Source organism: Pyxicephalus adspersus, chromosome 6 (genome assembly GCF_032062135.1).
Source record: "Pyxicephalus adspersus chromosome 6, UCB_Pads_2.0, whole genome shotgun sequence".
Classification (NCBI taxonomy): domain Eukaryota; kingdom Metazoa; phylum Chordata; class Amphibia; order Anura; family Pyxicephalidae; genus Pyxicephalus; species Pyxicephalus adspersus.
In genome coordinates, this window is record NC_092863.1 from 82483266 (window position 1) to 82507928 (window position 24663).

Genomic DNA, 24663 nt, shown 5'->3' on the forward strand with positions numbered 1-24663 from the left:
AGTAGAAGCTGTGAGGATGATACTATAAACCATATAACATAATATATCTGCATAATGTAATACAAGCAAAAACAAATTACTTATGTTAATGTTATTTTGGCTACATTTTAATCTTTCAAAGTGGGGCAATAAAGGTAGACTGCATCTTTTTAATGCTATCAGATATCCCCCTTTTTCCTCAATGGCAACTCAACTATTCTAAATTTAAAAACAAGGACAATTCTGTTTTAGAGGTTTTTTTTATAAACTATGAAGTAAAACTTCAAGGTTCGCAAGTGCAGCATGTGGGAGGGCAATCCCTTGGAGAGAATTTTAATATGCCATGGGACAATTTCTGACTAAGAAACAACGGACACCACTTAGCTCTAGCTGATAGCACAAAAGGAAAAGTGCACATGGACAGAGCATTGTACAAGTAACACAAAACCTCCCCAGTGCATTCTGCAGTTTGAATAAAACTCCAAAAATGAAAGTAAGACATAGATACAGGGACCTATATGTATATATTCATACTTATATACAAAGGACAGGGCAACAAGTGGTATAATGTAGTGACGATTTTCAGCATCCGCACTCCTTCTCAAGTTACAAGGTACTTTGAGAAAAGACCAGGATATCCTAAACAGCTCCATCATGCTGCTTGTTGTACCGTACTTACCTTTAGTAGTAGAAGACACAGACCCACATATATATATATATATATATATATATATATATATATATATATATATATATATATAAATGCTGTAATATATATAAAGTGCTGTAAACATCTTTTCTACTTAACTTTTTCGGTCTCTTCCAAAGCAGCCCAAACACTTAATTTATTGGGGAGTAACTAAGCCAAATCACCAGCTTGTAAAAATTTTCTTAAAAAATATACCGCCAAAGCTTCTTACAGTAGCCACTAACGGAATATTCATTGGAAAACAGCACTTTCATTTTTCTGGCCAGTGAATAGCGTAAAACATCACACGAATAATAAATAAAACAACCTTCTGCATTTACCAACTAACTGTCGATAAACCTTAAGCAGCCACATAGCTTTGCTCAGAATAATATGTTCAGGTTCACACACAAAAAAGTTTAACTTAAAGAACTGAGAAAACCATCCATATGATAGATTTATAGGAATTCCTTTGGACAAAAAAATTCAATTTAAGTGCATCCAACAGCTTATGCGGTTAACAAATTGAGTTTATTCATGTTTGAAAACAATAACAATAAAATAATTTGGTTCTGCACAAGCCCACAGGAGAAAGAAGGCAGAAGAAAATAGTTGTTTTCTGTAAACAGAGTGAATGGAGAAAATAATGCAAAAGAAAAGAAAAACTACAATTAATATGGCAGCAACTGATCTACCATGTGTGTGCAAAAAATCTCCACCATATTGATGTCAATATCAGTATGTGGGCATAAGCAGCTTCAACTGCCTTGAACCTTTTCACTCATTTTTCTATAATTGATGGCCATGGCCATTCCTTACGCATGTGTGGTATAAATATGAATGATGGGTGGGTGGTCTGCAATCATCAAACCTTTCCATGCATATAAAGTACTGATGGATTTTCTGCCATAAAGAATAATAAGTCCCCAAGCATGTGCAGTGTCAATAAAAGCTTCCTAGTGCATGTACAGTGCCAATAAAAGCTACCGTGGCATGGCAGTGCCACAGTTAAATGTCCATCAGACATACAGTGATAATAAAACCTTCAAAAAGGGAATGGTTGGATGTTTAAATATGTTATGTACAGCAAGTTATATCCTACATCTCCCACAACACTACACATGTTCCACTCTGGGAGATATCAGGTAACTTTGGATTGATGTGACAAACTTTATGTAACAAGTACATGAGTTTTACCCAAAATCATTTAACTACCTACAAAACATCTCTAAAGTGGCTATCATTTCAGAGTCACTGGTGTGCTGACCAAGGGAATATAAATAAGTGGATGTGTTTCATGTGGGCATGTAGGTTACCTTTTTACACTAACTACAGGTTTAAAGCAGACCTAAGCTCACAGTTCAGAATAACTACAAACATTTAGGCAGGTGTTAAAGAGTGGGTGGTGGTATCAGAGACAGCATATCTGTCCACCACAAATAGAGTGTTCATTGCTACACAGTTTATATAGCGCCAACATGTTACGCAGAGCTGTACAAAGTCCATAGGCATGTCGCTAGCTGTCCCTCAAAGGAGCTCACAATGTAATGTCCATACCATAGTCATGTCTTTAATGCAGTCTAGGGTTAATTTTGGGGATGCCATTTAACCTAACTGCATGTTTTTGGAATCTATTCTGGAATATCTACTATAGACAGAGGTACAGAGGAGAAACGTGACTAATATCACATTTTGAAAAGAACAATTACAGTTAGAACAAAAGACAAGTAACAAGTGATGCAAAAAACAATGAGAATTATCAATCCCTTACAATATATATTTAGCAAGCGATTGCTTGGATTCTTATAATCTTCTCTTTCAAAGCCCACAAAACATCTGTGTTTTCTTCCCTAGGCTGCATCTACAATGATAGCGGTAAAGTAGATGATTTGCAAACTGTATTGCTAAGAACAGATGTTCTTTCCCAAGAAATGCTGTGATAGCGCTATGAACGACGGAAAACACACAGTGCAATATGGGTAAACCTAAATTTATTAAAGAAGCATAGAAAAACACAGCACAGTAGTTTTAATATTGCTAAACTAAACGGTTCTGTTACATAACGCTATTAAGAAGATAAGAGCCAGTTGGAGGAGGTCTATGGTATTGTCTGCCTTTGACCATATTAGCTATGGTAATTTAAGGAAGAATGTGACCACACACAGAATTTCATTTAATTAAAAGGTTACATGTTAGTTACAGAAGCAAAAGCATAAGTCACAATAAACAATTGTACAGGGTTTTTCCTTTTTCTTTCTTTTCTTCAAAAAGTGTTGTTATACAATGTGATCAGTTTAATGCTATCCAGAGACCAAGTGGAAAAATTTGAACCAGTCAACCTCTGTAAAAGCGTAATAAAAACCAACCCAATAGGCAATCTATACTGTCTTGCAGAGTTCCAGGAGCAGGTGAAACCACTATATGCAGTGTATGTGTACACTATTAGACCTGAAGGTGTTTGATAGCACCAGTGCCTGCAGCTCTGCAACAGTGAGTGTTGAAGTTCTTCTACAAATAATTATGTACCAAACAGTTTCCTGGCCTTTGCACCACATCCTGAATTGTTGTATGGGCTCCTTTTCAGCACTGAAATTGCTTACTGTGATTTCACTGCACAGTCAAACTCGCCGTATTTTCTGGGCTAAGAGGTTCCCTTATCTAGCCCTTTCCTGCCGAGCTGAATTGTCCATAGTCAACTCCATTCAATTACTACATTCTTTGGAGTCATTCCTTCCCACCTGCAATGATCTGCTTGTATTGCGTTGCAGAACCTAATGAGGATATAGCTGGATCTCAAATCAGGTAAAAAAAATGAAAATGGAAAGAATCTGTTTTGTAATTTCATATGAATATGAATCAGAGGGAAAGGAGGAACCAAGGAAGGCGAAATAATAGTAAATTAAACTTCAGCTTTAAGGGCACACTATATAGCTTTTTTAGTCTACTGAAAATGGCAAGACAGATGGCACTGTGTGTTTTTATGAAACAGGTCAATTGTGACCTTGAAAAAGAGCAAATGCACCTTTAATCATTTGCCATCTATGATAAGTAAAGTATAGCAAATTTAATATGTTTCAGAAAGCCTGTCAACTGATAACTGCTTAATATGAATTCTGCAAAAACAAGTGGAAAATAAGTAACTTGTTCTACAGGACTTGGTGAAATAACATAAACAGGAAAAAAAGGAAAATATGGCTTAATCATTGAATATATAAAGAATAAACATAGAACATTATATATATAAATATACAATCATGGCCAAAAATGCACCACTTCTACCAGAAAATTGTTGCAATTACAAATGCTTTGGTATTTTCATGTTTTTTTAATTTATTGGCACTGGAAGAACACAAAAAGCAGAGAAAAAAAATCTGAGACATTCCCTACAAAATGTCAAAAATGGCCTGGACAAAATTATTGTCACCCTCAACTTCATACTTGATAGCACACCCTTTGGAAGAAATAACAGATGATAATTGCTTTCTGTAACAATCAATGAGTCTTTTAGATCTCTCTTACTGCAAGTCTGGACCACTCTTTCTTTGTAAGCTGCTCCAGGTCTCTCATAATTGAAGGGTTCCTTCCCCCAACTGCTGTTTTTAGATCTCGCCATAGGTGTTCTATCGGACACTGGGCCCTACGTATATATATTTATTCACAACTACATACTTGTGTTGCAAATACTAAAAACTTTTTTGTAAATACACACAATTTTTTCTCTATGGGTCCTGTGGCTGGTGGGATGGTGATCTCCTCTGGTAGTTGTCAGTCCATACTCTTAACAAAGCCCTCACATAATGTCATGTAAAGGCCTTTAAGTGCAGAGATGTTTGGAGTCCATGTTGCAAGATTAAATCTTGCAGGGATAGATCTATGAAATTTTAGGTTTAGAGGAACTGGACTGAATGATCTTGACTGTTAGCATATAATAAAATGTAAAGAAAAGCCATGAACTCCTTGGGGGTATCAGGTTTAGAATAAATTTCCCTAAGCACTTGAATCTATACCAGTGTGACTGGTAGCCAGAGACTTAAAGGTAAGAGCTTTAGGTGATGCTGAACCAGGTCGCTGCTGGATGCTATCAGAAGTTGGAAGAATGCTTTACCCTTTGGACAAGTTAGGTAAGTAATCAGAATGCATAACATAATGCAAAAAACAGACTATGCAGGCTACTGAGCATCTACAAGTTTACAGTATACCAGTCTGGAGATAGGGATAGGCACTCCCAAAAAAACTGCCTACATTTCTAATTGTGCCTCTAAATGGTATTGTTTAGCTCCCTCTGAATAACAGCTATATATAGCTATATAAGCCAATGGTAAATCTCCCTACTGGCTATATATGCAGTGATGGTGGTGGTTAGTGGTTTACGTCCATTGTTTGACAAAAGAACAAAGTCAATGGAATGCAAAAGATTCTTCAGAAACTGCAAATGAAACATGCAGCATGCTTATCACGGAGTAAAAAGACCTAAATTGTTCTCTGGGTAGTTCGGTGTTCATTTTTCATTCACAATGAATTATGCTTATACTAATTATTGTTGTGCTTGTTTTCATTCACAATGTGTATAAGCGTAATTCACTGTGAATGAAAAATGAACACTGAACCACCTGGTCAACAATTTGAAATGACACCCGCTATTGCGTCAAATAAAGCTACCGAAAGTAGCTTTTATTACTGCACAGATTACAGCCATGTAAACAAATGTGTATGAGTTTGACTCGAGAAAATTTTACAGTGCCAATAAATGATCTTACAAGCTCCGTCTGTCTTCTATGACAGGACAGAGATGAACAACACACTGCTTACAACAAAGAAATATACGTATGCAATATTTCAGATTAATCCAAATAGAAAAAACAAGTACAATGATCATTTTGCCCATGACCATACCAAGTAAGGAACTCGTACACAAAATCTACAAGTTCCATTGAAATGAAGAAGTCATGAATAACATTCACAATTTTTTTTTTTTTGCCACTATGACATTTTTACACAACTTTTCTCTAACAGAAGGTTTTATTGCCAACATACTCAACTCCAGAGATGTACTCACCCTGCAATATATAACACATGATGCAATCTCTTTACCTTGCAGCCTTCTCATTGTCCTAGTTACAATTTCCAATTGTTTCACAATTATGTTCCTATATATTACTAGCAAGGAAAGATTACAGCTCCTGCTGTTTCGGCCCCTGATGTTACACTCCACTTATTGCAGAAGCCACTAAAATCAGTAAACTGCTAAAATGAGAAAGTAATTTAAAGCAGAAGTCAAGGCACACAAATGTAGATACTCCACACAGAAGAATTCTCCACCTTACAGTACATACAGTAATTTTACACATAAAATAACTTTAAGTTAAAGTACCCTGAAATCAGCTTTCCATATCAGGTCATGTATTACTGTTCTCTTGCTCCCTATTAAATGGGATCTTTACTATTCCTTTTACTATCACTTCTAAGAGCAATGATGCATACAAACGGTTGCAAGGGCTTCATTGCATCCTCTCTTTTGTCATAGAACAGCATTGTTATTTTCCACTTGTTCTCGCAGAATTCTTATTAAGTATTTATCACACACACATTATTAGCTTTTATTTTAAGGAGTAAAAAAGCATAAATTTGAAAGACTTTAGAGATACATAATGCATCAAGGTATCACTATAAATCTGGGCAAAGTGGACACTAAAACATGTATGAAAGACAGAAATCGCCATACCTAGAATTTTGAAAACTCAAATCTGCATATTCATTGAAGATGACATTTTACAACCATGAAAGTTTATAATCTTCAAGTGTTCAAGGTCACAAAGTCTTCATCTGCATATGTAAGTAACAGACCATCTGCAGCATTGACATTGCTAAACTGTACGGGGCTGTCATGGGGGTTGACTGATGGGATCTTCCTTAGGTGGCACTTGAGAAACTAATGAAACTAGGTTACAGAGAGCTAAAAGTACTTTATGAGTATTAAATATTGTGTTTAGCTGAGCCCCAGTAAGGAATGCTGGTTGTACAAAAATGGTCACAATCTTTGAAGTATCGGAAATGTCTTTGATTTTGGAAGCTACTTAAGTACATCAAAAGGAGAGAAAATACTTTCATACTTTATTTTATAGGACACATTTAAAAAAATACAAAATACAGCTTTTATGATAATATTCTTGGCAAGAGATATAAGCACACAGACCCATTCAAGTTGCCGGATTTGAAAGAGCTGTAATATGAACTTTTTTCAGCCAGGGAGTTTTTTTTATCTGCTTTTCCATTAATCCTTCCATATTTTTGTTCTGCCTGTTGGTTGATCTACTTCTACTCTGTTTAAAGGAAAAATCTACTTCTATTTAAAATAAATATCTATAGATATCATGGCTACACAAGGTATGTTTACAATAATGGCTACAAACAGTTCTGCCAATCTGTGAAAGGCAAAATCAATAACGGAAGAGTAAATCTCTCTGTCACTGTGCTCTCTATCTCTCCTCATGAAAAATATAGAAAAATGTTAATGAGTATAAAAAAGCCTTGTTTCTGTGTACAGTTTAAAACTGTGTACATATCGGTAGCCATATTGTCTCATATGTGCAGGTTTTACTTCCTGAATAAATAAACATAGTAACCCACAGAAACCAGTTGAAAATCAGTATATATTAGTTTATCTACTAGCCATTGCTGAAATCATAACTCAGATAAATTGCCATGTTTACTGCATTCACACTGTTTGGAATATTTTATTAAATAATTTCAAACTGTTCTTTTATCTCAAAATATGCTTTTTTTTAGGCCTCTGGGCTACTTCTAATGGCCTTGAGAATAAAATGCGGAACAATTGCCAATGTTTTTCTAAAGAATTGTTCTTTGCACCCAGGGGAATCTCACCCGCTAACACTTGTTCTGAGTTTACATTGGACATATGAACAATGACATTAGATAATATATAGCAGAGACCTGAAAATGTCCAGGCATTACCTTGAGGTGCTCAATGACCCAACCACTACACACACAGCATTATACTTTCAGAGTGATTGTTGCTGATGACCACCCCTGGGACCAGCAACAATAGTCCTGAAATTTCTCCTTTATTCACCTTTTTCACCGAGTTTCACAGAAATCACTCAAAGGTAATCATTCTGTTCATCATAAATGGCTTTTCAAAAACACAGTGACATGGTTTCTTTATTGCTTGGTGGCTTTTGCCTTAATTGTCCCGAGCTAAATATCTGGATATTTGAAGCTGTCATCCAGAAGCGAAACAAGTGTTTACTGCCCCATATAGCAGTGTTCAACCATTATTTATATTTTTATATATATATGCAACAGTGGTTATTCTAAACTGCCTTAAGAGAAGAAGCAAGTCCCTGCCTATCTGATGGTGGAAATGTTAAACTATTGCCTTCTTGTAGAGTTATGAGCACTGCTTTTGGACACTTTTGGTTGTGACAAATAACAAGTACACTCCTGGCTGCTGTGGCTCCATTCGCTAATCTTTATCACACTACTGTATTCTGCAGTGATGTAAGGATTGGGAAAGATCCACCACAGCTGTTGGACAGCAGCGCAAATTGGAGTTCTCATGTAGAGTTCAGAAGGAGAATTTACAGCGGTCAGCAGGGGCTACTTTATCTGAAACACACATAGGTGCCAGATAAAAGCAGAGCTTGAAGCTCTCAAACAAAGCAACATGCTTCTACCTGAAAGTGCTTGCTGTTTTGTTGGGTATGTGAGTTATTTATTATTATTATTATTATTATTAAACAGGATTTATATAGCGCCAACATATTACGCAGCGCTGTACATTAAATAGGGATTGCAAATGACAGTCATTGGCCACTTTAGTAAGGGCTGTTTCAGTGGAGTGGGCAGCTCTAAAACCAGACTGGAGGGGGTCAAGGAGAGAGTTGGTGTTCAGGTAATGGGTGAGTCTTTTGTAGACAAGGCGTTCAAAGAGTTTGGAGATATATGGGAGAAGGGAGATAGGGCGGTAGTTGGAGGGTAGGGAGGGGTCCAGTGAGGGTTTCTTTAGGATAGGGGTGAGGGTTTCTTTAGGATAGGGTTGTTGCCCCTTGCCCTCGACTGATAAAAAACATAAATTCAAAAGGCACTAGAACTCAAGGTTCAATGTTTAATGTTGAAGACAATCAATCAATCATCAGAGATCCATGACTCTGGTATGGGCAATCATAACACAATCACGTAATGGGGAATAAAGGTTAGGAGAGGCCAGTGTTTTCCTCCCATTCCTCTCATTGTAAAAATTGTCGTCAAGGACCTTAGTGATAGCCTTCTGCCCCACCTCAACCAGTACCTTTGTACAGACCTGCTTGTGTTACTTCACCCTAAGGCCACATAGATGTCTGAGCAAGAAAATTGTTCCTACAAAAAAAGGGTGGCTTCTAGTGTACATGTGAGGTAACAGGCTTACAGTATAATTGAAATGCATTTCTGATTATATCAAATTGATTTAACAAAAAAGATAAACCATAAATTGAATCATTTCCTAAATAATTGTGTGCATAGATTCAACAAGATGCTGTAAACATTCTTCAACTGTAAACATTCTTCTGCTGTAAACATCATTTTCAACCTCCACATTCTAATTGTGTAACAGCATCAGAGATCCATACTGTTCTTTACAAAAGTTTACCCCTACTAAATCATAAATCAAAATCAATCAGTTTATAATAAAGGACAAAACAGATGTCAACATCATGCAGAAATAAAAATGTGATGTGCCTCTGTCTGTTTTTACATTCAGAAATTTATGAGTATACTTTAGAAGCAGATGATTTCCAAGTAGAGCAAGGTTTAGGAAATTTCATGGTAACCAATAAACAGGTAAGAAAAAGTTCTGTGTTGCCAAATATATAAATTCCCAAAAGCAACCATTGCTAACTAATAATCAGATGCTGCTGTAAAAAGGAAATCATTGTACTTAATGTTACCACAACCCATGGCAACAACCCTCGCTCTCTCCTGGTGCCCAGAGATACTTCTTTATCATGCACACTTCCAGGAGTGTTTTATACCTGGTACCTTGCCAAGCACTATAATTCCTTTCGATAGCCCTTATGTCAATACTGCCTTCTGTCAAAAAACTGGTGCTGATGGGAAAAAAAAGAGATCATTCTAGGAAGTGTGTCGAATAAAGAAGATTCTCTGGGTACCAGAGATCAGTAGAGCAAGTAGCGACATAAAGAAATATAATGTACTTTGTTTTACAAGCTGTGTTTTTTTTTTAATTTATTAATAGTGTTGCTTTAAGAAGACAGCAAAATCACAGAAAATCACTGCAAAAATAATTGAACCGTGTTGAAAACAAATCTTAACTTATTTGTTGCAAGATTGTAGGAAGATTGTTCCTGCCAAAATTCCTTTGTTTCCATAGTTAATAATAGAGTCAATATACTTTTCAGCTTTACGGAGTACAGCTACCGATTGTGTGTTCCACAGTAAATTAAATCCAATTGTTTGATCAGAAGTCATTTATTTATACAGTATGCCTTAGAATTCAGTAAAAAGACCACAGAACACTTGTTGGAATTTCTTCTGATCTTTAAATTAACTTTCCTATTTTATGTTTGGATAGATACTGCCCAGTCCTTAATCATTAATTAAAACACAAACTTCCCAGCTTGTAAAAGCTACCTGTAGAAAGTGGTGTATCTCTGCTTATTACAGTAATAGATAAAATTACAGTAAAAAAACAAACAAAATAAATGGGCAAATGTATGTAAAAGATGGATAGGTCAATCAGCATTGAACTTCACTTCAAGTCAAGTCTGTACATGCAGCTTGAATGCAGTGGACCACATTACATGTCCTTGAATGCCTCTGCATCAATGACCCTTGATTAACAAGAAAAAAAAGCCCTTCATATAAAACAAAACAACAAAGCTATGGAGTTTGACTTCTACACTTTGATTACTAAAGCTGTAATGCCAAAAAGGTAATGCAAAACCAGGATTACAATTGCCCCTAATATAGGTCCTTGGCTTTAATGTTACAAACCTAAAGCCCTTTTATTTATTTTGTTTTATTGTGTCCATACCTTTAGTACTTGAACTTGACCTTCAACAGTTATGTCCTTCAAAAGTTCTAGAAAAGATTGACAGAGACCAGCTGCATACATCTGCAAATGAAAAACATGATAAAGTTCTATTGTATCTAACTTCTTAACACACTGATCAACAATCACTGAATTAGATTACAGGTAGAAAACATCATTACTTTTAATTAAAACCTTGCTCATTAGAGAAATAAAGAAAAGGGCTTATATGGCAGATAAGAATCAGTAGAAACAAGAAGTCCAGTATTTTGGGTGAGAATTATTAAACCCTTTATGTAAGCTTATAGAACAAAAAGTCGGTATTAATCATCTTCCTCAAGTAGGAAGTAATAGGACTTCTACTGAAGCACAATCATAGTAATGCAACAGTCTGTAAAAACCTTTAGCAAATGACATTCAGAAGAATACCCTGAACACAGACTTTGAAATGATACACATTACGTAGTGCAAAACTATCTGATATAAAAACAATTATTTCCAACTAGGATTGAAAAAGTAGATAGTTCCATACATATAGAGAACTGTGGCTCGATTAATTTATCTAGATGAGAGCTCTGTAGACAAATAAGTGTTAAGGACTTCCTCTGTCATTTATGAGTTGTCTGCTGTATGCTAAAATCAAAGTCTTCCCAAAGAGAAAAGGACTTTAAAAATTAAAACTTGGTCATGCCTAGAGATAAGGTTTTTTTATACTGGAGTAAATGCATTCTTTCAGTGTACTATTTAATAAATGTATGTATATAACTTATACCTATAAAGTGCTAAAAAAAAATCTATTTTTCTCTACCTGAAACTATGAGAAATACTATTGCAATAAAACAGATGGGAAGCTGAATTGGATTATCCAGGTATCAAAACTGTGATGTTTTCTGAAAGAAGTAAATTTAAGAAAGTTTGTGTATCTCCAGAATCCACTTGGAAATCAAGGAACAATTAAATCTAAAGCTTCAACAACTGACTTTTTTTCTAGTTCCGGGATAGAAAATCCTATGTTCAGGTATGTTTAGGACATCGACCTGAAAATATTAAAACCAGTGGAAAAAAATTGGCAAATTACTTCATTACAGAAGCAAATAATATAAGGAATAAGATACATGCCATGCTTACTCTCACGCAGCATCAAAATAAATTCATGCCATTAGAGTCACCCCTCTGAGGAATCACAATCACATCCATTAGGGGAAGTAGCTCCCTTTGGTTGGGTGATGTCGCCACTTGTTCGGTTACTTGTTTCCTATGGTCCTAAGATACATTGATACAACACGGTTGTTGGAGAGAATACACTCTGATCAGGGAAGCTGGGTGATCCAGCAAACCTGGAATGGATTTCCTAAAAGTCGTTTGCTATTTGACCCATTCCAGGTTTGCTGGATCACCCAGCTTCACTGATGAAAGCATATTCTCTCCTGCCTTGGGGAGCTTTAATAAATCAGGCCTGTTGTTTGGTGGAGCATTGCAGATGTCAAACATGCTTGTCAAGTGCCCCATGTATTGCCTATGGAGACGGAGCCTAAATGTTAAAATGGAACATCAAAATTCTCTACATACGCATTGATACAGTTTTCTTTTCAAATAAAACCAAAAAAGTATGGTTTACATGTGATGTTTAATGCAAGCAGAAAAAAATGGCAAAACTGTCACCATTTCAGATTCACTTTACAGCATTCAGTGCCTTAGAATTCTCATTTATTAGTTGTCATCTGTTTTATATTGCAATATGTTTTCCTGTAATGGCCTAACACGGCAAAGTGCAAAATGGTATAAGAACTAATGATAGTATTAAACATGGTTTCACATGGCAAAGCTTGTGTAGGCTATAAAGAAACAGACACTTATAATTCTTTTTCAATTCATAAGCAATATCCTGCAAAATAATTGCTCATTCTGGATTGGCCCTTCTGCCAAACACGCAGAATTGTACAAATGTCAATTGAAGAAAAATACCCAGTCATCAATCACAGTAAAACAGTGAAGAGTGATGTGTATTTCGAAAATAATTTGAAAAATATATGGAAGTCCTGTTTTCAATGCTCACCTGTGCCCTCTATTATTTTCTGCTGTGGTCAGGTGTCATTTTAAGTTTATGTGCCTTCAGTTTTTACCCCCGTAACAAAATGAGCCTTTATTAAAATTGTTATAATAACTCGTAGGAAAACCATAATGTATATAAAGCGAGTAAACAAGCAAGGTCAAAATACAGAAAGCGTACCTTCAAGAATTCCGAGGACATGGAGAAAATGTAAGCGTTGATGATCTTGAAGCAAATTCTGAGGTTTTCAGAGCTTAATTCTGAAAAAAAAAGATTTGGAGATTTAGAAGCCATTTTGGGGTACTTGAATGCTACAAATGATTCATACTTTTTCGATTATTTAACAACCATGGCGGTATTCCTGAGTGTGGCTCGGGGTGAATTTTACATATCAAAAGTGGTAATCTGGAGCCACACTCGGGGTAGGAAAAAAACAATCTTACCTTCTCCCATTGATCCAGCGGCGTCCTTGGAGATCCCCAGATGGCTTTCTGCATCACATCCCCAGTGTGATCAATGTGAAGTGTTGGTGCACTGGGGAGGTGTGGCTTGGCGGGAAATTTAAAAGCAGAATACATTGTGATAAAAGTTATAAATCCAAATAATAGAATAAACTGTTGGATTTAATATTTAATATTGTACCTATGTTTGGACAAATTAAAAAAATGTAATTTTTAAAAAAAGTTTATTTTATTTATAATTTTTAATATAAAATTATTTATAAATATTATAATTTATGATTTGTGTTTGAAACTTTATCATACCCGGGAGTTATTCATAAGAATTACAGGCCTAAAATATTAAACAACAAATTTCCACGCAAAACAATTTACTGCTTTTGACATAAATACCCAGACATAATTAGATCGCCGGGGTGGTTAAAGGATATGGTTAGGTTTAAATGTATATGTGTTTTATTTTTTTGGTAGAGCACAGAATGGAAAACATCCTTTTTCGTAGTCATGTGCCGGGGAAATTTTCACTTATTTCTGTGAGTGACACTGTAAAGTAAGGCCAATATTTCTTTGGTTGTGGTGACAACTGTAAAAGTGTGGGATTGCTGTTGCTTCCTGTTTTGTCTTTGCCCTCTGGTAGGTGATGCTGGATGACCTGGGACACAGAGTCTAATAAGTGACTCCTGGTCTTGGTGCAATGAGCGGCTAACCCTAATAACCACCAGGTTATTTTGCTGCAGGGATGTCACCAAGTCACGGCCCCCAGGTTCTCTCCAGCAGGGACGAGCAGGATCCGGCAGCTTTGATGTAGGGATAGCGGGTAGTTGGGCATGAAGTCAGACACACCCATGTCGGGGGAGGTGGCTGTCAAGGATCAAGGTTAAGGCAGTCTCAGGTCAGGGCAGGCGGCACACAAGAACTGAAATCAAGGAGGTCTGAGGTCAAAGCAGGCAGCAGTTGAATATCAAGATCAGGACAGGCCGAAAACAGGAAGGAGGGATAGGGTTGAGCTGAGGTCAGGATCTCAGAAATCTATCTGGCAGAATATTGCTGGTTAGAAAAGCAGGTAACACACCAAGGATCATCTGCATCTAGGACCAGTGAGACCTACATAACCCTTGTATGTGTACGTTGAGTATGTGTGAGTGCACATAAAGTCATGTGCCATGTCACAAGTGTACATAACTACACATATCCATGAGCAATGGCTGGGGGGCGCAGAATGGTAACACAATGATCAACTGAGAGATGAATCTATCCAACAGGGGGAAAGGCAGCAAATAAATCTGAAAGAGGTCATAAAAGTGTTTTGCTGTATACAAAAAAAACAAAAACAATAAATACAATTTAGTGTTTTCTTTATACACGTTTCAGTATGAATGTGCAATTTCTATTCAGTCTCTATTCTCTATCTATAAATATGTAGCAGTAGCACTACCTAACAATTTGTACCTAGTTAGGTTGGATCCCATACAAAATATTTGCTGCTATATTCAAAGATTGTTTAATCAGACTGAAAGGTTTATGGCCAGCTTAACACTTTTATTTCTCATCATACACCTGTACAACGGCTAGAAGGACATTATAGCACTTGAAGGTCAACCTTATGACAGCCGTAACTTGCTCACTGACTTTCCTAATGTAATTCACGTCTGAACATTTCCTTTCATCAGTAATGTTATACAGTAAAGTGACATTTCATTAAAAGAAAAAAAAAGAGAGGGAAAAATGAATGACTTCTACAACACGATTTTTTAATTGAGAGATAATTACTAATTTAAATGGTGTCAGCTGCCAAGATAATCTACATATTAGCGTGCGGTTCCACAGCTATTGCTCCCGCTTTACTTTGGAGACAGGAAATAGATGCTATCTATAAATATGTTTTCATGTCTAAAATTAGTTTTACCTTACAAGCTGCCAATCAGACCCTTCAGGTAATAGGAATGTAATTTTAAATCAGTTTGTCTATAATTATTACTTTTTTTTTTAAACAGCTCTGTCTTTCATATATGTCCTTCATCGTTACGGACATAATCAAAACAAGGCAGCGGTTTAATCCATGTAATTAACTGTGGTGATAACAGTCTGCTAAAACAATACAGGGCACATTTCCTATTTAACAGTAGAGATTTTAGGTAAACAAAAGATAAATGAAAAAGCATTGCTTATCATGATGCCTATATGATGACTTTAGGGATGTTTGCAAGATAAATAATTATATGTGAAATATGGCTTTAAAGTTTCTGTGACTAAGGCTACGTACACACATCAGTTGATACTCGTCCAATAATCGCCTCAGGTGGATCTACGGATGACGGACGTGGAACAGACGTAATGAAAATAAAGGGGAGAAAGCGCAGCAGAGGGTACTGCTCTGTCATTCTCCCTTCTCCCCTCTCCATAGAGCAGAATGGTTCTGTACATACAGCGCTCATTAATGCATCGTGCAGTTGTGAAAATTATTGCACGTGTGTATGCACCTAAGGACTCATTAACACCATGCACATTGGGCAATGCTGATCAACGCGAAAACAAGCCAAAATCGATTGCTTTCCATAGACTCACTTAACACCAAAGTGTTGTGTTGGTGAATGCTGGGTTAAAAAAAATATGCTGCTTTTAAATGCAGAGGAATGTACAGCAACAGGGCCCAACACATTGTGGCATGCTGCACTTCACACTCAGAAAAGTAAACTATTTTGGCTCATCAGTTGCACATTAACGTAACACTTAAGAAATTTACGTCAACAAAATGCATTAAAAAAAGAATGTCATTAAATGTCAACTGCATTTCAATGAGCCTAAAAGCAACAGAAGTGGTGTAAATACAACTAAAGGAGTCTGGGTTCCTTGTTTTAAGTCCTTCATAGCTTTTGCCTGTTTGAATGTGTTTTCTCAGGCGTAATGGCCATCTGTACCACTACCTGTGCCTAAGTATATTCCTAAACTATGGTATTGGTGCCCTTTCACATTTCTAACACAAGATAGGTATCCCCACTGTCATCCATTATCTTCTTTTTATAATAGAAGCACAGTAATATATCAGGTGTCGTCTCTAAACCAAAGACATCTGAATAACTTATCTTTCCAGCACTATTGCTATATTTGAAGAAAATGTAATTTTATGCCTTTCTGAGCTGGCTTCTTCCCTGTTGCTAGAACGAAAACCATTGCAAGGTTTTACTTTTTCTTAAGATGGAGCAAGAAAGTAACGGCACAACTGACATGTGTACGATGGTTCCTTAACGCCAGTGAATAAATAAACAACCCCCTTAGAGGGAGAGCACAGAAGGGTGCTGCTCACTTGTCCTTCCCTCTCCCCTCTCAGTAAAACAATACGCTGCTGCATGCACAGCATCTTTCATTCATTTGTCACAGGAAACTATCACAAGCCATAAAGCCATTTGATGTTGATGGGGCTTTAGGCATACAATTTTTCTCCCCCTTCGCAATAGTTCAGACCTGCAGAAAAATCAAGCAATGCTACAAAGCTCTCAGTGGCTGGCACCTTGCCAACTTCTCGGCTACTAACACCGAAGCGCTGGTTCTTATAGAACCAAAACTTCCACATTTGATGAAGTGCAGGTTCTTTATCACTCACTGGGCTGCTACAGGTAGATGATAAATGTAGCTCATTTGCATGTGTTACCCTGTAGTAGTACTGCTCTTCCTCCAATGCAGTAAAAGCAACCACGCAGACAGTAGCGGCTTGATACTTTCTGAACCACAGTGTGATCCACTGCAACTGCAGTCATATGCAAACGCATGCACAAAGTTCCAAACTGCTCCCATTCAGTTGTATAGGAGTAGATGGGAGCATGGTTGTGCCTGTGGTTCAACATTGCAGTCTGAAATAGCCGTTAGAGTCATCTGTACATGTGAGTGGAAGACAATGGAGGAGAACAGTTGGGACACGGGCCAAGTATTGCCGCCCCATATTTTAATAAGTATCTAATTAAGGATTTGATTATTTTGTTAGCAGTACTACAATCCAAACTACATTATACATGTAAAAAGTTACATAAGATTTGGTTTAGATCAGTTTTAGGTTTATTTAGTATAATTGAGGCTTGTTTCCACATTATATATGTCTGTGAATTTGGTGGTGAAGTATGCTTTATTTACACATATAGGGATTATTTCTGTGGACTTAAGCATGCCTTATACACTATAAGCAGCCTGAACCTGAAAATGGAAATAGCATACTGAAAGAAACTTCTGTAGATGTTTCCCTCGAGGGCTCATCAATGCTACTTCAATGACTAAGCACTAGAGTGCTAGAGGCAGGTTGCAAACCAGATACCATAAAGATATGGTGAGTAAAACACTGAACCGTGTAAAACACAGTGCAGTATAAATATTGCATGACTTGATCATGTGTCCAACACAGCAACACTTTGGAGTCAAGTCTCAGTGCATTATTCCCCCCATTATTTTCAAAGAAAAAATAATAAAAAATATAATAAACTAACAAGTAGAAGCTTTTATCTTATATGTGCAAAATCAGGAAAGTGATGAATTCTGTACCAACAAAACATTAAACAAAATAAGGAAAAACTATAAAAGCAGTCTGAACATGAAGATGCAGCCTTCGGTTTGTTAGGAAGCTTTGACATTAATTTGCAATGGGCAGTGTTATTATTGCTCCACATACATAGCTATAGTCTGTAAGGCATGTATGTGCATACTACGGCTGAGATCACTAAAGTGGATACATAAACTAATATTAGTGAGGGCCAGTCACAAACATAATGTTAAAGGGATGTTACTCAAAGAATGTTAAAGAACATTAAAGAGAACCTGTCACTTGTAAGAAATAAACAATACTTATGTTCTACATTCCCCCCCCCCCCCCCCCCCCCGTCCTAACTCTGTGTAAGCTCAGTGTTGGATGGCATTAGGGCTTACACAGAGTTTATATCTTTCTGCTGTTCCCCTAGCAATTAGCTATGGTGTAAGCACTGCATCCAGGGAGGAAGTCACGGGCTTGTCAAATAGGTAGAATGTTTTGTATTTTCCTTACAAATTCATATGACCAGAATCCCAAAATGAAGTGATTCTAAAAACAATAGATAACTGAAAACTGGAACCTTTTCTTGAGCGTAACAAGGAAGAGCCTGCAAATGTTAATATAAAATAAGTCCTCCAAATAATTATGAGTACCAATCATTTGAATCAATGAGAGAACATCATTACTGAGGATGAGAATTTCTGGAGGAGTACTGGGATTTGCACTGACTTGTAAAACAAAACCCTGTTATAATTAGGAAATTGTGGGGTGATATGTTCAAAACACAATTCCATCCTTATTCACTGCAGGCATCTTACAAAACCCTCCTTCTGATTTGGATCTTGTTGAACAAATGTTTTGATTACCGATGTCGAATTTATTTGATAATTAATGGGTTGACTGATTTGGCTAATTCTACACAATGTTCTTGCAGCTGCTTTTGGCAAGCTGTGTCGACTCTTGCAGATATTTTAATAGAAAATATTCATTATTAAGAGGGGAAGAAAGACACAGCGTTAGCACTCTTTACCCGTGCTGGCTTTTGATGCTAGTTGTTAAAGTTTAGTTGGCACATCCTACCAGCAGATGTATAGTGCCAATTGAGTCTTGGCATGAAAACAAAGCTAGGTGAAGCTACCCTATCACCAGGAATAAAACAGATCAAGTGCCAGATAAATGGCATGCTCTGTTTCTGGCTGAGTCAGACAGATGTGGGGTGCACAAAAGAGATATGTTACATATATTTTGGTTGTGCCCCAAGTTAAGGGCCTATTGGGAAGGGGTCAGAGAAGTATGTCAAAAAATGGCCCTCAGACATGTCCCTGATGATCCAGCCTTCTTTTTATTACATCTTAATGAGTGGCCTCAGAAACTCCATAATAGATCTTTGGTGAAATATTTGGTGACAACGGCCAAGGCCTGTGTCCCCAGACTATGGAAGAAAACAACACCCCCCACCTTAGGTATGTGGATCCGCAAGGTAAACGAGATAGAGAATATGGAGGATCTGACTGCCGGGGTATATGATAGATCCCAAAGGTTCTTGGGACACATGGGCTCCCTGGATTATGATTTAGGAAAAGGTGGAAAATAAGTCACTTCTGGACCCCAAGGAGGTCCCCCAATACGGTTGAGTTCAGCGATATGCTCAGGTGATTTTGTACTTCGGGTGGTGAAATGGTATTACAGTGATAATGTTATTTGTTGATTTTGCTAACAATTAGAAGATTCTTATATGATGGTGATGGTCATGCTCTGTTTTGAATCCGATTTTGGTTTGTTGTAAAGTTTTTTTATTAGAAATGTTTTTTTTGTAAAAAAAAAAAAAAAAAAAACAGGTCAGGTTAAAAACTTACTGTCACACAAACTAGGAAAGTACATCTTTGACAGGAAATTTGTTACTAGTAGGCTAGTTCAAGTACAGTGAGTGTTATACTTGAAAATTCAAGTTTCGACATGGGGAAAAAAGAAACATTTTATATTGGTGACAATTTTACTTCTTTCTTCATCTACCTTGTTTATATTAGATGGCACTGTTGGTTGCAAAGAGTGATCTATAATAAACTGACCAGGGAGGCAGGTGTAGCTCTGATGATAAACTTTGCAGATAGAAAAGCATGTGAACCACACATTAATTCATTAAAAGTAAAGCAGAATAATGTTGTTTCAGTAATGCTGAAGTTATCTGGGCAGACCTGCTTGCACCCTTCTCCTCCAAAAGAGATCGAAAATAGAGAAGTAATTCAGGCTGGGGAGGAAGACATCAGAATAGCAGTTAACAAGTACCAAATATGATGTTTTCCAGCTTTTACAAAAAAAAAAAAACATTGCTTTGTCTACCTGAGAATGAATACTGACTCCACTTTTTCACTGGGCACTAATCTGCTTGAAGCAAATTCACTTTGTACTAAGGTCAGGCCTCAACAATCATCTACTAAGTCCTGCCACCATATCATATTATACCCAATAGGCTGGCTGGTGTTTTCAGACAGGACATTAAAGATGATTTCTTTGAAAAAATAATTGATAAATAAACAATTAATGCTGCTTATAGTTTGCTTTCCTTGATCCTTCCTCTTTATCAACAAGTTGATTACATTTTTAATCAAAATCAGTTTATTGTATAATAATATTATTTATAGCGTACCTAAACTCAACATTTTCACTTTACATAAAAGGGTAAACAACCCTTATATGTAAAGGGAAAATGGTATTTATTTTTTATTTAAAAAAATAAATAAAAAAAAATAAAAAAAAAAGGTGCAGCACCTCTCCTTTCAGTTTTGATTGCCTACCTATGTCATGCATCTCGGGAGTCTCTAGGTGCTCCTTCTGCGCATGCCCAAGATCTCAGACATGCGCAGAAGGGGCATTTTCTGTTAAGGAAAAGAGATGCCTATCTCAAGCAAGTGCAGTGAGATCAGCTCTCTATTTTTTTCCCTTTTACAGCTGGCTACGTCACCCGATCTCACACCTGTGCATCTTAGGAGTCCTCAGCCTTGACGTAAGTAGATTGCTTCTTCAGGGGGTATGTAAATATGAAATTGTCCTAATGGGTGAATATTTGTCTGGAGAATTGTGTGTTCCTAGGAAGGCTGTAAGCAGGTTGTTTTAGGTAATGCTCATATTTTATGCTGGGACTCCACAGGGTAAAAAACTGAAGCCCATTAAAAAACATTGGTAGGTCATGGTCAATAAGGCTAGGAAGGAAAAGCCTAAATGATAGTGGACTCCCTCCAACCAGGAAATGAGGTGAGCTTTGACTTGCTGATGCATTCAATGTACACAATGAGATGTTGAAGTGAAATCAAATTCACTTCAGCACAACAGAGCAGCCTATACAATTGTACAAGACTAAAGTTACATTTTCTATATATAAAATGTCACATAATGGCTCTTACTGCAGGAAATACTGATTACCTGCAATGGTTAGGTTTAGGATAATCGGCACAAACCCATTTCATGAAAACAAGCACTTCTCTTTTTCAAGGATCATCAAATTGCAAATATAGAATGGAATGACTTATTTATTCAGCAATGTTTCAGTTCCATCGTATACAAATATTTCATGCATGTTACTCTGACACTCCTCATCTATACAAAATGGTCAAGGGAGCTTGGAAGCAAGAAGCCTTATAAAAATGAATGAAGGCTCACACTTTGGAGAGCTATACATTTCTATTGCAATCCCTGACATCATCCATATATTATACTTTAGAGCGACATCATACCATTTTCTCTCAACCTCAAGGCAGTAACTAATACATCTCCAGGCTATCAACCCTGGTAATATAATTCAGTCTATTCTGTAGAGGTGTTCTACCAATCTTATTTTAATCTATGATGAGATCTATAGAAATTGAAAAGGTGCATGCAAGATGATATAGTAAAACACAATATAAACAGGAAAAAACACATAATTTTTTCTAGAAGAAGTCATCTTAAATGACACTTTCATAAATCTCTAATCTAAATGGAAAGGCAGCATGACAGATAGGATGGAGGACCAGACACTGTTTAAGTCAGTATAGGAAACCTGTTACACTTTGCAGACGTTCAAAGTGTCAATAGAAAAGCACAAATTAAAATAGGATATTTTACAGCTTGCATGGATGAGTTGGATGTTCTGTTGATAATACACATAGCGTGTTTCCCCGAAAATAAGACCTACCCCAGAAAATAAGCCCTAGCATGCTAATCATGCAAGGGTGAAATATAAGCCCTCGCCCGAAAGTAATCCCTATTGGCTTCTTCGGAGGCTGCAATCACGTGGTACACGGAAGGAATACCAAGAGGAAGGGGAGAGCAGAGAGAGAGCAGGAGATTTTCAAAGCACTGGAGCAAGGGGTGAAGAAATCGCAGGGTTAAGTAACCTACAGTACTCTGGTGTGACACTACAACTAATAAGAGGTTGGTGGATTCTCTTTTCAAAGGGTCCTTGCTAGTATTTCATTCATTAGCAGCAATGCATATTTATTGATTGATTTTTTGTTTGCTTTTACCTATATTTATATTGGTTACTGTTTGTGGTCAGCAAAGCTTTGGAAGTTTTGCTTCTGTGTCTGCATGTTACTCTATGAGTCACATGTTAATTGTCAGCACATTTTCTTGTTATGTTGCACTTGTTTGCTTATAAAGCTGTGTTTTTTTTCATTATTCATTTTTGTCTATTCTTATTCATGATTTCTTGCATAAAATAAAAAATCTGTGATTTCGACAGGTCACAGGTAACACAGAGGTATCTTTCTATAGCATTGTAATATTGGTTACAGGTTTTGTAATAGGTTGTTGTACTGTAGTACTCTAATACTTCCATTGGCCACATGATATTTTGACATAATAAATGTTAAATATTCAAATATATTCAGACACTTGATTAATAATTGTGAATATTAAAAAATAAATAAGACATCCCCTGAAAATAAGCCCTAATGCGATAAGACCCTGTCTTAAACACGGTAGAAGAAATTGATGCCTTCTTCTCCATATATGAAAAGCAATACTTACCTAACTCATGACATCTAGTATAGGGTTTTTGTCCAGGATTTAGCTTAATATATGAAGCTGTATCCATTTGAGGTCAAGGCCAACCTTGTGGGCTGTTCTGCTGTACCCCTAGACCATCCGGATTAAAAAAAAAATTTTTGCTTTCGATGAAGCAGTATTTTTCTGCGAAATGCGTCAAACTAAAATATTTGTAACATAGAGACTACAATTAAAAGTACGTTTTGTGAATTTTTGTAAATGTTTTATTATTTGAATAATAAAAAAAACATTTTATATTATGGTATATATTGCAATATTTATCTTTTGTGGAATGCCTGAAAAGTCCCTTTTGTTGGTCTAAACTGTGTTCTACGAACATAAAGACAACCTGTGTCTGGTAATTTATGGATTTGCAGCACAAGTCAAACCTATTTAGGAAAAATAACTACATAGCAAGCCATATACAGTTAGGTCCATAAATATTTGGACAGAGATAACTTTTTTCTCATTTTGGTTCTGTACATTACCACAATTAATTTAAAAAAAAACAACTCAGACGCAGTTGAACTGTATACTTTCAGCTTTAATTCAGTGGGTTGAACAAAAAGATTGCCTAAAAATATGAGGAACTAAAGCTTTTTTTTACACAATCACTTCATTTCAGGGGCTCAAAATTAGACAATTAACTAAAAGGCTATTTTTGGGCTGGTGTGGGCAATTCCTTTGTTATGTCATTATCAATTAAGCAGATAAAAGGCCTGGAGTTGATTTGAGGGGGAGGGGGTGGGGGTGCTTGTATGTGGAAGATTTTGCTGTGAACAGACAACATGCGGTCAAAGGAGGTCTCCATGCAGATGAAACAAGACATCCTTATGCTGCAAAAACAGAAAAAACCCATCAGAGACATTGCTACAATATTAGGAGTGGCAAAATCTACGATTTGGTACATCATGAAAAAGAAACAAAGCACTGGTGAACTCAGGAACGCCAAAAGACCTGGACGTCCACGGAAGACAACAGTGGTGGATGATCGCAGAATCATTTCCTTGGTGAAGAGAAACCCCTTCACAGCAGCCAACCAAGTGAACAACACTCTCCAGGAAGTAGGCATATCGATATCCAAGTCTACCATAAAGAGAAGACTGCATGAAAGTAAATACAGAGGGTGCACTGCAAGGTGCAAGCCACTCATAAGCCTCAAGAATAGAAAGGCTAGATTGGACTTTGCTCAAAAACATCTCAAAAAGCCAGCACAGTTCTGGAAAAACATTCTTTGGACAGATGAAAACAAGATCAACCAGAATGATGGCAAGAAAAAAGTATGGAGAAGGCGCGGAACAGCTCATGATCCAAAGCATACCACATCATCTGTAAAACATGGCGGAGGCAGTGTGATGGCTTGGGCGTGCATGGCTGCCAGTGGCACTGGGACACTAGTGTTTATCCATGATGTGACACAGGACAGAAGCAGCCGAATAAATTCTGAGGTGTTCAGAGACATACTGTCTGCTCAAACCCAGCTAAATGCAGTCACATTGATTGGGAGGCATTTCATAATACAGATGGACAATGACCCAAAACATACAGCCAAAGCAACCCAGGAGTTTGGTAAAGCAAAGAAGTAGAATATTCTTGAATGGCCAAGTCAGTCACCTGATCTGGACCCAAATGAGCATGCATTTCACTTGTTGAAGACTAAACTTCGGACAGAAAGGCCCACAAACAGAAACTATAAGCCACTGCAGTAAAGGCCTGGCAGAGCATTAAAAAGGAGGAAACCACAGGTTGTCATTGCCAGGAAAGGGTTTTCAACCAAGTATTAGAAATAAACATTTTATTTTCAGCTTTTTAATTTGTCTAATTACTTTTGAAGCCCTGAAATGAAGTGATTACCGTGTTTCCCCGATTTTAAAACATCCCCATTAAGTAAGCCACCCCCGATTT

General features: G+C 36.9%; 1 protein-coding gene across 1 annotated transcript in view; it reads right to left on the reverse strand.

Moving 5' to 3' along the window:
• IPO11 (importin 11) overlaps window positions 1-24663 on the reverse strand; it is a 228385-nt gene that overhangs the window by 83493 nt on the left and 120229 nt on the right. The window contains exons 23-24 of the mRNA XM_072416367.1: window positions 12946-13025; window positions 10719-10799 (exon numbers count right to left, since the gene is read on the reverse strand). Of these exons, the coding sequence (XP_072272468.1) occupies window positions 10719-10799; window positions 12946-13025 (161 nt within the window). The remainder of the gene's footprint in view (window positions 1-10718; window positions 10800-12945; window positions 13026-24663) is intronic.